At 41.7% G+C, this 16,199-nt stretch overlaps 1 protein-coding gene across 2 annotated transcripts; it reads right to left on the bottom strand.

Annotated features, from left to right (window-relative positions):
• Positions 1-421: 421 nt before the first annotated feature.
• nr2f6b (nuclear receptor subfamily 2, group F, member 6b) lies at positions 422-13,401 on the bottom strand. 2 transcript variants are annotated; one of them, XM_034208438.1, is made up of 5 exons: positions 11,540-13,401; positions 10,557-10,651; positions 8,295-8,620; positions 7,090-7,336; positions 422-2,564 (listed from the first exon to the last, which is right to left on the bottom strand). In XM_034208438.1, the coding sequence occupies exons 1-5, from the start codon at positions 11,806-11,808 to the stop codon at positions 2,290-2,292; spliced, it is 1,212 nt and encodes a 403-aa protein (XP_034064329.1). In that variant the 5' UTR covers positions 11,809-13,401; the 3' UTR covers positions 422-2,289. The 2 variants fall into 2 exon arrangements, with proteins under 2 accessions (XP_034064329.1, XP_034064261.1); XM_034208370.1 differs by having other exon boundaries at positions 8,295-8,623; positions 11,540-13,399.
• Between the last annotated feature and the right edge of the window lie 2,798 nt (positions 13,402-16,199).

The following is a 16,199-nucleotide window of genomic DNA, read 5'->3' as shown; positions in this document are numbered from 1 at the left end:
GCGGGCCGGTATCAGTGTCCTTATCCCAATCGAGGGTCAAAGGGCAGAAGGTGTGGTGTGCTGTACAGATCGGAAAGCCCCTTATAACGATTTTCAATTTGTGATATTAGAATTTAAAAACACAATTCACTTGTATGTGTAATGTTAAACTACGTCAAATATCAGAAAATTGAGCTTCAACTAACAATGCATTTAATCTGTTGTTGGTTTTTTAGTTTAATTAATAATTATATTTCAATTATAACAAAACAGAAAAGCACAAGCTCCACATATTGAAAGGCTGGAGCCAATGTATAGCTTTCATACTCAATTACACAAATCAATTAATTACTTTCAATAAAAAAATCTTGCCATGTGTTTCTTGATTTTTATGAATGTGTGCAGTTTTTCATGTCTCAGAAACTCAAGTCATCCACAAAAGGAATGGGCATACTTTTATTTATAACCAGTCATATTTTAGATTTGGCGTGGTCATAGAAACATGCCTCTTTTTAAAGTAAAGCTACACAATCAAATCACCATTGTTTATATTCCAACAAATAACACAAAGTGATTGAAGGACAGCACAAAGAGCTGTTAATGAGGTTGTTTGACCGCATCAGGGATTATTGTTGCCATTTTGTTTTAACGTGTAATACAACAATGTATACCAAAACAATTCCCCCCCCCATTCTCTTTTGTTTCAGTCATTCATTTGGCAAAAACAAGTGTCACATGCCAATAACAACCATGAATGTGACTACTTAGTACCCTTTATCTCAGTACCACAAACACCATAACCTTAACAACACTTACAAAACAAGTACCTTGCACAAGCATAATAATGAACTGAAGTGACCTCTGTCCACTTTAGGCCATGTTTTAACACACTACTTTTAAAGTAGACCACAACTTAGAAAGAAATGAAAAAGAGTATATCGAACTCTCGCGGTCTTCTTACATTAAGCATAACATCTCAAAACATTTTCAAATATATTTTGGCCAAGTCTGATGGTCAGACAAGTAGGGGATTATTTGTGTTTATTGTTGAAGATGCCTTGATCCCTTTATATTTATCTTTTGCACATGAATATATAATATTTGTCTTGTATAAAACATGAGGTAATAATGTAATAAAGAGAGATGTGACAGTGAGGAGCCAGGGTGTGTCTGAATACATTCACCTCCACTTCTTGTGGCGACATACGACATGAATGTATAATAAACTATAGCAAAGGAATAGCTCAACATGTAGGTAACACATGGTTATTTACTTTCTTGCAGAGAGAATGGTAAACATGGAGCTAAAGCCAAAAAACAGTAAGGTAACCTCCAGCACCTCCAAAACTCACTGATTAAGTTAAAGATCATTTGTTGAATCTGCTCAAATAATGTGTCAAATCACCAATTCTCAATTTTAAGGGGAAATATTTTTCTGACAGAAGAATACATGTAAATGAAAGAGCATCAGGGGGTTGGAGGGGTTCATTGTTTATCTTTGAGCAGAGCCAGGCTAGCTGTACCAGAATATCTGCTAAGCTACCTAGCTGCTGGCTGTAGCTTCATATTTATCATAGAGATACGTAAGTGCAATCAATCCTCTCATCTAAATCTGCAAGGAATTAAATAAGCACATTTTCTCAAAATGTTGAACTATTTCTTTACAGAAGTATATACAATACTTTACAGTAAAGTAAAATATACAATGCCAATGCCGCTTCTTTGTTTTAATGCTGTAGAAAGTTGAAACTGCGGTTTTTACAAACACATTTGGGAACAAAGTCTGCTCACTTAAAAAAAACTTGATCTGCGTGAAATGTCCCAGATATAGAGCTCTGCCTGTAGAAATGTCACTATGGCTTCATTTTGGCTTTTAAAAAACAGGGCAAACACAGAGCCTGGGTTCAAACTGAGTCTCTCCTTAGGGGTGATGTTGGATGAGGTAGTTCAGGCACATGGCCTCAAGATAGAGTCTGCGTTTCACTGAAAGCCTTGTGTTTTTATCCAGAATAAAACAGAGAGATCAGATGGAGGCCAGAGCAAAACTGACAAGTGCTGCAAACATATATATAAATATATGGTAAAGGATATTTACACATTTGTGGTTCTCTGAAAGCAGCTTTTTGGTGTGACTTTCACCAAACTTTAGAGATACTGTGGCAAAAAGCTGACCTTTACACTCACAAGCAAAGACCTTACGCGTCTAAGTTTGTATTCATAACATTCAGTTTGTCCTTTATATGTAATCTTTGTGAACTCTGAATCCTCCCAATCTGATCTCAGTCTGTCTCACACTGGAGTCACAAGGGCTCACTGTCCCGGTACGTAGGGCCAGCTGATGGAGCTCCCTGATAGCTGCATGTCTCGGATCAGTGTCTCGATGGGGGTCTTGCCCACCAGCCGCATGAAGAAGAGCTGGGAGATGAGGTTGGCAGGCACGGCGCGCAGAGCTGGAAGGCGCAGCAGTAATCGGCCGAAGCGCTGGGGCTGGTTTGGGTACTGCAACCTCTCGTACTCAGTAAGGGCGACCTGGGCCTTCTCCTGCAGGGACTCCACATGGGATGGGTCAGTCAGACCACATGCGTCTGTGAGGCAGAGAAAGAAAGATCAACATTCTGACATTTATTAGCACTCTTTTCTGTTAGCCCTGTTGTTGCATATTGTACACTTGTGGCTTATTTACCCATCTGGACATTTAAATATGAAATATGTTTTGGCCTTTTATAGGGATGCACGATATTGTTTTTTTTAAACCGATACCGATACCGATAACTTCCTGCTTCTCAAGACCGATACCGATAACCGATAATAATATAATATATATATATATTAAATGTACCTGTAGTTTTTGCACACCTGGTGGTAGTTTAGCAGCGCAGGCGTCTTCGTACGCTTTTAACACACCATCGTAGCGATGGCGATGTTTCAGGTGACAAATCAGGTTGGAAGTATTATAGCTCGTTGCCTTTTTCCCTCCTCGTGGAACTTCTGCATTGCATTTGTTAATACAAATAGCAAGCGAACTATCTAACTCTGAAACTTTGAAATAGTCCCATACTACCGGCGACATGTTTGTTTACTGTCCTGGCTTCACCGCATGGATGTATAATAAGAACTGGATACAGCGTGGGAGGCGGGGCCTCATTCATTCCTATGAGAGCTGCTCATTAGCACATGATGATAAAATGGCCCAACTTTTGAGAGAGTGAAACGTCACAGATTACCCAGCATGCCTGAGAAGTACCCGTATGTGCGCTCATAGAGCATGCGCAACTTTAACCAAAATGCTCGTTCACATTAAGCACGTCAATTTGCGTACGCGTAATAGAACCGTGCGTTCATGACAGCATGGTAATGGTTGTTGTTATCATGGATTTGATATGAACGAGGCGGCAGTTAGCAGCTAGCGGCTAGCTCGTAATGATGCTAATGTACACATCAATCGTTATGTACTTATATTACGCTGTAACAGGATCTAGTGATATCCAACAGAGCTTCATTTAGCATGAAATTATTATTGCACTGTATATATATATATATATTTATATACAGTGCAATAAGCTTCTTAGTGCAATACGAAGCTACAGGGACGTTAATAATGTCGGTAATATTAACTTTATTTAATACAACATTTACGGTACAAGATTTAATCATACAGCCCATGTATGATAATGAATTACAGCAAACATGTGCAATATATCCATTATTACAGCTCCGTGGGATGGCAGTAAGACGATATGGATCCGTTCTTATTGTGCATCCATGGGTAAAGATAAACGCAACTCACATTGGTTTCTCAAACAGCATCTCTGTAAACTACGTGTATTGACTGAATTTCACTCTGCCTTTAACGGCTCGTTGTAGCTCCAATAGCTCCAGCCCCCACCTTCCCTGGGAGCACAGTGTGCTCTGATTGGTCGGGACACGTAACATGAACGTGCCGGGCGGCGCGGTCCCGTGGGTTAGATGTGCGTTCATAATGCAGAGGGAAATAACTCTCAGAATAACGTTATTAGCTAATTTTTACAACTTGAGGAACGAATGTTTTTAATAAGGGCTATACAAGTGTTCATACTGGGTATTTTATTTAGTTTAAAAAAAATTATCCAACGAGTTACAGACCACTCTTTCCCCATGTAAGTCAATAGGGAAAAGTGTTTCCGGGCCTGGCAACCAAACGGAAGTGTAGTACCGCTGTCAGTACCAGATATGTTCGGGCTACCAGATATGTTCGGGTGTATTTCCGTCGCATCCGTCTTCCGTCATATCCGTCATATACTCACCTCCCTCTGCTCCCAGCGCTCTGCTGCCACACACCGGCCGTCTGCGGAACTGCAGCCGGAGGAACTCGGGACATTTTGTTATGTGTGGGGTGCTATGGTGGGGTCCCATGTACTTGTGCACATAAATAATGTTTCTAATTATTTACAATTAAAAAATATATATATTCTGCGTTACTTTAGCCAACACTTTTATAAGGCCACTAGATTAGATAATTACGAAATGTGTAGATAGAATACATATATTTCAGGTTGTTATTTTGTCATTATGTTTAATGTTTTATTTACCTTTTAGTATTTTTATATAGTATCTGAACTTTGGAGAGGAGTTGGGAGATACACGACACATCAAATCACATCTACAGATCAAGGCGAAGCGAATGGAAGTACTCCCATACTCCTAGCGTGAAAATGTTTGTGAAAACGTGTGCAAAGTCTCCGAAAATCCTAAAAAATAAGCTCATATTTGAATTAATCATAAAAAAACACACCATTCAGTAAAAACAAGGCCCCACTGATCATCTACTCTCTGAGACGATTCCAGGGATGTCTGGCTTGAGTTTCGACCACCAGGGAAAGTGGACAAAAGTGCCCGAGATCAGCCTCTTAATTTACCCAGGGCCTAGTGCTTGGCTTTGGGCATGAAAATTCAGGAAACTCCCCTGAGTATTTTATTAAATATCTGAACTTTGGAGAGGAGTTGGGGGACACACGACACATCAAATCACATCTACAGATCAAGACGAAGCTAGTGGAAGTACTCCTAGCGTGTGAAAATGTTTGTGAAAAACGTGTGCAAAGTCTCCGAAAACGGAGCAGTGGCTGTGAAGCTAGCTTTGCGGCTAGCGGTTAGTTGTTATTGTTTGAAGTTGTTGCTATGGAAACAACATGACGGAGAAAAAATTAATATCTTCTACATATAATAACGGACAAAGTAAAGAATGAAGTGTAGGCTATGCCTGTTTGAAGTTGTTGCTAAGGAAACAACATGACGGAGAAAAAGTATAATCTTCTACATATAATAACGGACAAAGTAAAGAATGAAGTGTCGGCTATGTTTAAATGTTCGGAATTTGACCGTGATGGCCCTCTTGAGTTGCCGTAAAATATGACGAATATGACGGATGACGGATGCGACGGAAATACACCCGAACATATATGTTCGGGCTACCAGATATGTTCGGGTGTATTTCCGTCGCATCCGTCATCCGTCATATCCGTCATATACTCACCTCCCTCTGCTCCCAGCGCTCTGCTGCCACACACCGGCCGTCTGCGGAACTGCAGCCGGAGGAACTCGGGACAGCTTGTTATGTGTGGGGTGCTATGGTGGGGTCCCATGTACTTGTGCACATAAATAATGTTTCTAATTATTTACAATTTAAAAATATATATATTCTGCGTTACTTTAGCCAACACTTTTATAAGGCCACTAGATTAGATAATTACGAAATGTGTAGATAGAATACATATATTTCAGGTTGTTATTTTGTCATGATGTTTAATGTTTTATTTACCTTTTAGTATTTTTATATAGTATCTGAACTTTGGAAAGGAGTTGGGAGACACACGACACATCAAATCACATCTACAGATCAAGGCGAAGCGAATGGATGTAATCCCATACTCCTAGCGTGAAAATGTTTGTGAAAACGTGTGCAAAGTCTCCGAAAATCCTAAAAATAAGCTCATATTTGAATTCCCCATAAAAAAACACATCATTCAGTAAAAACAAGGCCCCACTGATCATCTACTCTCTGAGACGATTCCATGGATGTCTGGCTTGAGTTTCGGCCACCAGGGAAAGTGGACAAAAGTGCCCGAGATCAGCCTCTTAATTTACCCAGGGCCTAGTGCTTGGCTTTGGGCATGAAAATTCAGGAAACTCCCCTGAGTATTTTATTAAATATCTGAACTTTGGAGAGGAGTTGGGGGACACACGACACATCAAATCACATCTACAGATCAAGACGAAGCTATTGGAAGTACTCCTAGCGTGTGAAAATGTTTGTGAAAAACGTGTGCAAAGTCTCCGAAAACGGAGCAGTGGATGTGATGCTAGCTTTGCGGCTAGCGGTTAGTTGTTATGTTTGAAGTTGTTGCTATGGAAACAACATGACGGAGAACAAATTAATATCTTCTACATATAATAACGGACAAAGTAAAGAATGAAGTGTAGGCTATGCCTGTTTGAAGTTGTTGCTAAGGAAACAACATGACGGAGAAAAAGTATAATCTTCTACATATAATAACGGACAAAGTAAAGAATGAAGTGTCGGCTATGTTTAAATGTTCGGACTTTGACCGTGATGGCCCTCTTGAGTTGCCGTAAAATACGACGAATATGACGGATGACGGATGCGACGGAAATACACCCGAACATATCTGGTAGCCCGAACATATCTGGTACTGACACCGGCGCACTTCCTGGGGGCTTGCTTCACCGCCGCACACCATTTACGTCACAGCCAGGCAGTTAGGGAGCGCTGGATTTGTGAAAAACTCCCCTCTTCCTAAACCACAGTACTGGCAAAACGGGAGGAGCCGAGTGAAAAACAAGCGCCCCTCATCCCAATCCACCCACACCGCAGTATTTTTTCTTTTTTTTTTACCCAAAAAATATATTGTATATTATCGGGGCTATTAATACTGTTATCGGGTTTATCGGGATGACGTCATAATTCCTAATATCGGACCGATAATTATCGGGCCGATAATTATCGTGCACCACTAGCCTTTTATAAAGACACCTGGGATCCGAGAACAGCAAAGACATCCAGTTACATCAAATAACATCCCTCATATAACTTTGTCGCAAAACGTGACTTACCAGGTGAAAAGAGTGCAATGGCTTTGAGGCAGCTGTACTCGGCGGAGTCCACTTGCAGTCGGTTCAGCTTGTCCACCTGGTCCTGGAACACCCTGACCTGATCCATGAAGGACACCACGCGCTCAGCAGACATGGGAGAGGAGTGGAACCCGGCAGCTGCCAGCAGAGGAGCCATGTGTAGAGGCAGAGCAGACTGAGCTGCGTTTAGGATGAAGAGCTCGCTCCAGCTCAGCCTCAGCAGAGCCACCTGCAGGGTTTGTTGAAATACAGTTACTTAGAGTAATGTGACAAGATAGAACAACTGTTTTCTAGAAACCAAAACATGTTTTAACTTTAACTGGAAAAAGGGCAATGGAAGGCTATTCAAAGCCAGAGTTCCTACTGCCAAATTCTTTTAAAACAGTATTATACTTAATGAACTGTTTTTTGTATTAGATTGCTGAGAGTAGTATGTGCACTTGAACATCTGGGCATTTCCAACCTCAAGTTTGGACTGTAATTCAGTATTTACAGCACACAAAGCGGAAAACCCTATTTGTATTTACATACAGGGAAATCATTGCGGTGAGTGGTATCCATAGACTGTATATATAGGTGGTATCCTACAGTAAGTTGTTACATGCTGCAGTAAGAGGAGATAACGCCAATATTGTATGCGGTAAATATGGCGCCAAACAGTCGACATTGGTTGGCCGTTTATCAGCTTGAGAGAAATGTGGAATTTGAAATGATTTACTTATCTTGTATTGACCCTTGACAGGTATGTAGTATGTGTATATTATGTGGGAAATACATTGAACTCTGCTTTGCATCAATATATGCATTTATTTGGTGGTGTAAACAAAGCTAGCTAACGGTTTGGCTAACATTAGCTGAAAGTAGCTAACACGTGACATTAGACAAGCAAGCTTACTGTACTTATGAGCTTGATAGTTTCTACAACGTGGAGACAATAGACCACATAAGTGAGTAAACTATATTTATGTTAAAAAAAGTCTTCTCACTTCATATAAGGGAACATATAGAAGCCTATAAAGATGACAAATGGTGGGTTTGTGATCTTGAACTTTGGGCTAGTTTTATGGTTTTGTCAGGCTGTAAAGATTGGCCCGTGTTATATTAAAATGTTGGCTTATGATTTTCAAGTTGTAACATTTGCCCCTGAATCTGTAGGGCTACCCCATGCACTGAATGTGCTGACTCACCTGCTCTGAAACTGGCAGTTCTGGGAAGTATGGGATGTTTCTGGCCCACTCGATGGTGCTGAAGAGGAGCCGGGCGGCCAGCTCACAGATGCTGTCGATGCCCATAACGGAGGCTCCGCTCGCAGATGCCTGCATCTGTGACTGACCGTACGGTGTCACGTACCGGCTGCTGGGGTACGGCTCGGCCCGGAGGAGCTGGGAGATGAGCTCAGAGACCTGCTGCCCGTTGAAGTAGTCCGCCCCGATGTGACCCGGCCCTCCTCCTCCAGCTGCCATGGTGTTGGGACTGATACCTGAGTGAGCTGGAGGGATTCGACCCCTCTGGACTGCTGCAGAAAGAGAGGGAGGAGAGGCAACACAATTAAGGTTAGCTCCACGGTCTGAACATCATTTATTATAAATAATGACATTTAATGGATTGTGCAGCCTTGGTGGAGGTATGTGTACTGTCTGAGCCAAACGCTCATTGAAGTGTTTTTTGATTCTCTTTTGGTTCAATCACTCAGTAGATTACAGTTTTATGTTTCAATTGTTTTTTCAAGGTAACATAACCAAAAGGTGTATTCATCGTTCAAACTAAGCTCTCTATTTAGCATTCTGACATGGTTTTTATTTGTTCTTGAAAATGTTGGAAATGTTCTTGACCCATTAAAAAAACGTTCTATATCAAATGTTCTGAAAATCTTAATCTTACATGCATGTTAATCATCTGGCACCTGGGTGCTTTAATAGAAGTTGACACCCAAAAAGGACCACATCAAAATAAGAAAATCCAGAGTGAGTTCAGGGTCTCTGCAGAGACAAAGCCACACACTTCTAGTGGGTCACAAATGTAGGTTGAGAGGGATTCTTTTTGTGTGAAGATCATTATTAAAAACAGTTATCATTGTGCCTTTAAAGCAATGAGCATTTGCTTCCTTTACTGGGTTAAAGGTATAATAGACGTTTCAAGGTAATGTGGAAACAGTGCAGCCTGCGTCACGGCCGCGGTCAGCATGGTTCATTAATAACCAGGCTCAATATAACCCTTGGCACAGTGTCACCTCAGTGCGCGGATGTATGGGACAGCGTCTCGTGGTGTCTTCTGACACTGACTGAAATACAAGTTCTGTGATAGGCGACTAGAATACAATTACAAATGCTTTTAAAATAGTTTGTGATGTGATAATGAGGCTAGGATTGCTGGAATGAAAATAATTACTCCAGGGGAACTGGGAATCATCTCGTATTACAACTAATCAACTGAGAGAAATTAAGCAAATCATAACTGTAATTAAATGTGTGTATACATATAAAGACACTTACATACATATTATAGACAGACATCACAGAGGCTGGAGCAGTGTGAACTTGTTAACTGGTTGTTTTTTCTGTTATGCAAATCAAACATGGTTGCCTCCCCCTCCCTGAACCTCAGCAGCTGCAGGGAGTCCAGCTCTGGGGTGAAAACATGCTTTGGTTGACAGTATAAATATTGTGCTTGGATCGCTGGTAAATGTCAGATGCTGTTTCTGATGAGGTTAGCGGTTTCTCTGCGGATGACCCATTCTGATATTTGTGTTTGTGCTTTGTTGAGAGGTGTTTGTACATTAATCAGGGTGTTGGTGTTAAAGGACAGGATATACATAATTGAAACCTCAGTGCTGGAAAATGACGGCGTACATTTAATCAAAGTCATGTATTTAAGTATAATTTGAGATACTTGTACAACACTTGTGTGTTCCTATAGGCACCTTTATATTTAACTTCAGGGAAAATCTGATGTTGAATGCAGAACATACATTTAAATGTGTATATTTACACTTTTAAACTGTTGTAACCGTTTTGGCCCGTTTCGGTGTGTAATTCACTTTTAATTGATCCAGCAAATGGGCTAGCAGGCAGTTGCTTATTTACACATCCAGCAGTTATGAAACAACATTAATGTGACCAGTGTTCACTCTGTTTGGGTCTCCATCAACTCCTATTTGTCTCTTAGCTGCTAAATGCCCCACTATGTTCGCCAGCTTATCTCTAACTGATTCTGTCTGCTGTTTGCCAGGCGGCGTACAGAGGGTTAACCAGATCTCTCCCTTTGCTCTTTCTGCTGGTGCTTGTGAAAACACGGCTAATGAGAGCGATCCAAAACAGTTCATTTGTGGGCCGTAAAACCAAAATGATGAGCTGAAAGATCTGAGAATCATCCTTAAAATGTTCACTTTTAGGGGTGAAAAAACCCCTTTAAACACCTTGTTGTGCACATGTGTGACAAATCTTTGATACCTTCTTTGCGCATTCCCACGCGGAAACATTTCTTCAGACGACAGTATTGGCACTGGTTGCGGTGATGCTGGTCGATTTGGCATTCTCGATTTGATCTGAACAAGGGAAACAACAACAATAGATGAACACTTAGATCAAAACATATATGTTCCGGGTTTTTTTCTCTAGAAATATTTTAAAAAGGGAAATACATTTGCATTCACACAATTGGCTCCCCATTTCTCCCCCTCACTGACCCCTGACGAGTGAACTGTGCGAGCTGGCGTGGCCGAAAGGATATCAAGGCTGTGACCTTTGTAAATCATCGGCCTTACACGCCCTTGTGTTGCCTTTTACAGCAGGAACGAGGTCTGCCAACATTTCACAAAAAGACCTTTTTAGCCCTGAACGTGACAAACTGACTGCAAACACACCGTCCATTCAGGGTTAGTGCATTATTATGTGGAAGAAACATGTGGCTGAGAGTAGTCTTAGTGAGAGCAGAACATTGAGTTGCAACATTGTGTTGCTGTTGTGGAGAATAATGAGAATGTTAACCTTCTGAGGCAATCCATCCTCACATGACTGACCTTCAGGGCTTTCATTTATTTTCCTTTTTTTCTCTCCACAGGCTCTTTGTGAGACATATCCAAGGTTGGAGCATATCACTCTGCTGTGTCTTTTGAAAAGAAACCTGCCACATTTAGCACTTTAGAAGCCCCAAATAAACATTAAATAAATTATTGACTACCCACTTCAATAAAGTAGATATAAACATATTACATTTAAGTGTTAATAATATATCATGTTTCAACAATAACAACTTATTTAATAGAAACATATTTTATGTTATTACTACTTTATTATATTTAATAATATTACTACTCATGGGTGCCCCAAGAAGGAGATAAGCTGTTAACATGAATATCTGCTTACTACCTTAAAGTATGTTATAGACCAGGTGTCAATGTAAAGTTAAAAGTAAGTGTTTGAGCAGCCTTTACCTGCAGGAGTAGTTGAGGTTTCGTCTGATGCTCCTCTTAAAGAAGCTCTTGCAGCCCTCGCAGGTGAACACGCCGTAATGCTTCCCACTGGACTTGTCCCCACACACCACACAGTCCACTACGCAGGCCTTATCCTCGTCCCCGACGTCCACATCGCTGCTCCCGGCCTGAGGCGAGCCCTCCTCTTCCTCCCTCCTCAGGTAAGCCTTCTCCCCCAGTCCATTAGTGTCCCCGTTGGGGTTGCCCCATCCCCCGCTCACCATGGCCATATTCTCTGAGACACGCCGCCTTGTGAGTGGATCATGCACAGACTCACCCTGTCCCCCAGCTTCCAACTCGCCTCAAAGTCAAAAGACTGGTTACAGAGAAGAATAGTTGTTCAGGTTTGTGTGTAAAGAAGGATTTGTCCGAGAAGATCGAGAAAAGGGATAAAAAGTGGTCCCGGCCGCTCTGGTGTTGACCTTTCTCCCCTCTGCCGTCTGGTTATTACGACCTGGAAGTCCTTCCCTGTGCGGTTTGCTCTCTCTCTCTTCTTTAATCCCTCTGCTCTCTGTTCTTGTCGTTCACCCTTGTGTTCTCTGCCCTGACCTCCGATCAATGGCTCCCGAGCTCTGAGAAACTTCAGACACACATTGAGTGGTTCAGAGTTCAGGCATGAGAAAAGGGTGCAGCCTCGCTCTTTTCACTGAACACAATAAATTACACTTTGACTCCTCTCTTTCTTCCTCCCTCCGACTTTTTCTCTCCGTCTCCCCCCCCCCTGGAAGAAGTAAAAAGAAAAACACCTCACCTCCTTCTAATCATAGTGACAAGGGACAAAACAAGAGTCGCTCTCAAAGTGAAAAAGAAACTCTGCCCCTCTCTCAGCGCTCGACTTTCTCCCAGAAGGACAAGCAAGTGGGAGGGAAATAAAACACAGCTCTCCTTCAGGCAGGGTTAAACTGCCCTGCCCTCTCCTCCAACTTATAAACTAGTCCAACCAGTTCCTGCCGTGCAGAGGTGTTATCTGCTGATCTGAGGCAGTTCTAGTCCAGACTCACTCTTGACTTGTCAGGGCTGTTTCAGAAGCAGAGGTGATAGTGATGAAAACGAAAAATAGGAAAGTATTTTGCTTTGGAAATGCTCAGTCATATGTCTCAAAAGAAAAACAGACTTGTGAGGTTTTTGGAATTGGATTTGGTTCTTTCTTTGGTATTTAGAGAAGATATAAACACAGAGCCACTTCAGCTTTTATATATAAGGAGTATTTTGGTTTGGTGTGCTGGACAGAAAGCCTTAAAGATCCGACTGAGACAGACTCAACACTTAAAATAAGAAGTGACAATACACCCCTTTCCCTCCTGGAATATGTGGTCTTTGCAGCAGATAAGTGCACCAAATAAGTCCTCTTCTGTTTCTGTGGTGAAATTATGTTTTCCTGTTGCTCATCCAACTCTTCAGAGTCTGCGGTGTCTGGGGCTCAAATGTCACAGAAAAAGCCAAAACAAAGCGGAGTTGAGAAATCTCCTCCTCTCGAAGCTGCACAAAGTGTTGTCTCCCGTTTTGTTCGTGCTTGTCCATCCAGCAGTAACAGAGGCCAGGACCTCTCTGTATTCCCTGTCAGCAAGTCAGGGTGTTCTGTTGCACTCCGTACTGTTCTGCCTGTCCCTTTTTTCTTCTGTTCCGCCTTTCTTTCTGCTGGCCCCGGCAGGAATAAATTAGGCAAACAAGCGCAGGAAAAACTCGGTCATAGACCTTTTAGTGAAAGCCAGACGCTGCAGTGGAGAGATAGCTTCCTCTCCTCTCAATCCCCTCTCTGTGTCTCTGCCTCGCTCCCTCCTTTAGGGAGAGTGAACGTGTGTCTGTGTGCTGAGGGATTTTACACTGCTATTCAAGCCCTGCCGTTGCCATGGCACTGGATGCCTTATAAGGCCAGAGGAGTCAAAGAGCACAGAGTGGGCTGCAGCCACACACACACATACACGCACACAAAAAGAATGCCTGGCTGCCTGACTGGCTGCCTGTTTCCCCCCTGACCCCGGGCCATACTGGGAGCAAAGGGGGAGTTAACCCCAACACTGCCGTAAAACAAAGAGGGGGCCCTCTGATCGACACACAGCGAGCGCATGGCACTCACACTCATGTTCTCCACTTCCCATCTAATCCCAAAGAATTCCTCCAACTTTGTTGACCCAATAATAACAGAGAGGGCAGGCATGCTGTTGTTGAGCAACTTGTCAAAAGGTTATTTGATACACCAGCGGCTTCTTTTCACACCTGCTGCACACACTCACCGGTCTGCGTGGAGGATGCCAGAGATCCTGGTGAACAACTGCATCCTGGATGGTCCTGGTTGAGTTATTATGTTTACATTAAAAGAAAAAGAAGCTCATCTCCAGAAAGTTGTTGGACTGATGAGACAGACTAGAAAAGGTTTACTTTAGGATCTACAACCACTCTGGACTATTTTAGCATTTCACAATTTATGTCCAATGTTCATGTGAACTCAGGAGGTACAGTAGTGTGCCTTATTCAGTGAGGTGGAAAGTATGGCTGCAGAGGTCAGGGTACTGGGGGAGCAGCCCACACAACATGCATAAGACCAGAGTTCACCACCCACCACGGACCCTCAATCCATTATTGTGTTTTATGAACTAAAAACCATAACCATATTGATTATAACCTCAATCATCAGTTGTAACTGCCGTATCCCTTAAAAACATACATTTGACCTAAATGCTTTAAATTCGTGCACTGGCTCCTAATAGGGGGAATGGTGTCTCAGTCTTTGTTAAGAGGGTAGTACAATCTCTCTGGAGAAGTGTGTAAGGTTTATCGGCACTAGTTGGTTTTTAGTGAAACTGGTTCATATTTTGGGCGAAAAACATTTCAGATTTGCCCTCTGATCAACTCCAGCTGCTCTGCCTGACTATCTGTGATTCACAGTTTCCTAATGGACAGAACGTTTTTTGTAAAACTAAAGTAATGCTCACGGCTAACTCCTGCTAACATTAGCTGCTTTGTCAGAATCACGTCATTTCTGCACAAATTATTTCAGCATTCTTTGGTCGTTACAAGTGGATACTGTGGGAAAACCAATGAAATACATTGTCAGTAAATCATTTACTTATATGAATATTTTGGGCCTTGCTAGATATGTCAAACACTAAAACACTATCTTTGCATCACTACTTCTTTCACATAAATAGTATATAGGCCTAGATATATAACCTAAGACACTGGGTTGCTGTTCCCAAAGACATTATCGTTCAGGTCATGACGAGCAAAATGTACAATGTAACATTTTGCGAAATACCCCTTTAAGATGGCAGAAACAAAGGTATGGTCACATACACATGCTGCTCCTGTTTTACAGACCTAAAGTCTCTTGTCTTTGCAATGCTCCTTAGGAATTTCTGACTTGCTTGTCTGTCATACCAGCAATGTGAAGGGAGGATAAAGTAAACAACCAGGGCCTGTAAGCAGGTTTCCAATAACAGCTTCAAAACACAGGAGCAAAAACAACAACAGAGGAGGTATTCACTTCCAAGAATGCCTGTAAAAGAACTTGTATGCACCCAAAAGTGTTTGCTCATCACATGATTCCACAGACATCCCCGCAGAGTGACAAGACGCTTTGTCCTAGTGTTCTTCAAAGAAACATTTTGTACCTCAGAAGATGTATGAATATCAAAAAAACAAAAAGGTAAACATTTATAACAAGGCTGAAGGGAAGAGGAAGGATTTCTCTTCTGCAATTTTCTGCCAGTGACGTTAATTCAGCCTTTTTGAATGTGAGCATAAGGTAGGCTAACTTTAACCCACACCCGTCACAGCGAGATTCATTGTGCATGGATAGACCTTTTGTTTAGTTAAGAGGTTATCAGGGCCAAGCTAGGCTGCACTAAGTTGAATTCGTTTTTTCCTTTAAGCCGCTGTGCCTGTCTATTAGAAAAGGCTCGGACCATGGGGGATAATATTCACTAATAAACCAGTGACGATTTGAATATGTTAAGACTTGCTGCTACAACAACTTCATAACATCATAACTCTAATTGCAGTCTGCTGTTTTTATAAGGCGCTGTCCATCTTAGTGAAATACAAACAATTCTATGAAAAGGAATATAAACATTTTAGGGATAATACTAGTAACTCAAGGACAACTTACCAAAGAAACACTTTGCATTTTTCTTCATTCATTTAGTGATTTATTGAACCTGTATTTTAAATCTGAAACACATTGAGGTAGAAACTTAATTTACAATATGGCCAAACAAACAAAAGGAAAACAACAACATGAAATCCTTGGCCACAAGAAAAACAAATAAGAAACTAAATAAGAAATACAGCGATTACAAATATACAATTAAGTTTGACGTCATTATCAGTTGCGAAAGACTTACATATTTGTCTTTATTGTGGAATCAGTTTCAACAGCTAACTCCTTTCAAGGTTAATTGTTTTTTAAAACACACTCATTAGAAGGAAAGCATATACAAACATAACCGGCAGTGAGTAGGGGCTTGGACTGTGAGTCGTAGGGTCGCCGGTTCAAGTCCCCGACCAGACCTAAATATGGAGTGTGGACTTCTACTTGGAGAGGTCCCAGTTCACCTCCTGCCCTGCCGTGGTGCCCATGAGCAAGGCACCGGACATCTCAGTGTGAAGTCCAGAGCCACCA

This window comes from Gymnodraco acuticeps, unplaced genomic scaffold (genome assembly GCF_902827175.1).
Source record: "Gymnodraco acuticeps unplaced genomic scaffold, fGymAcu1.1, whole genome shotgun sequence".
In the NCBI taxonomy this organism is placed as follows: Eukaryota; Metazoa; Chordata; class Actinopteri; order Perciformes; family Bathydraconidae; genus Gymnodraco; species Gymnodraco acuticeps.
The sequence above is the reverse complement of the archived record's forward strand: the minus strand, read 5'-3'. Positions and strand labels throughout refer to the sequence as shown.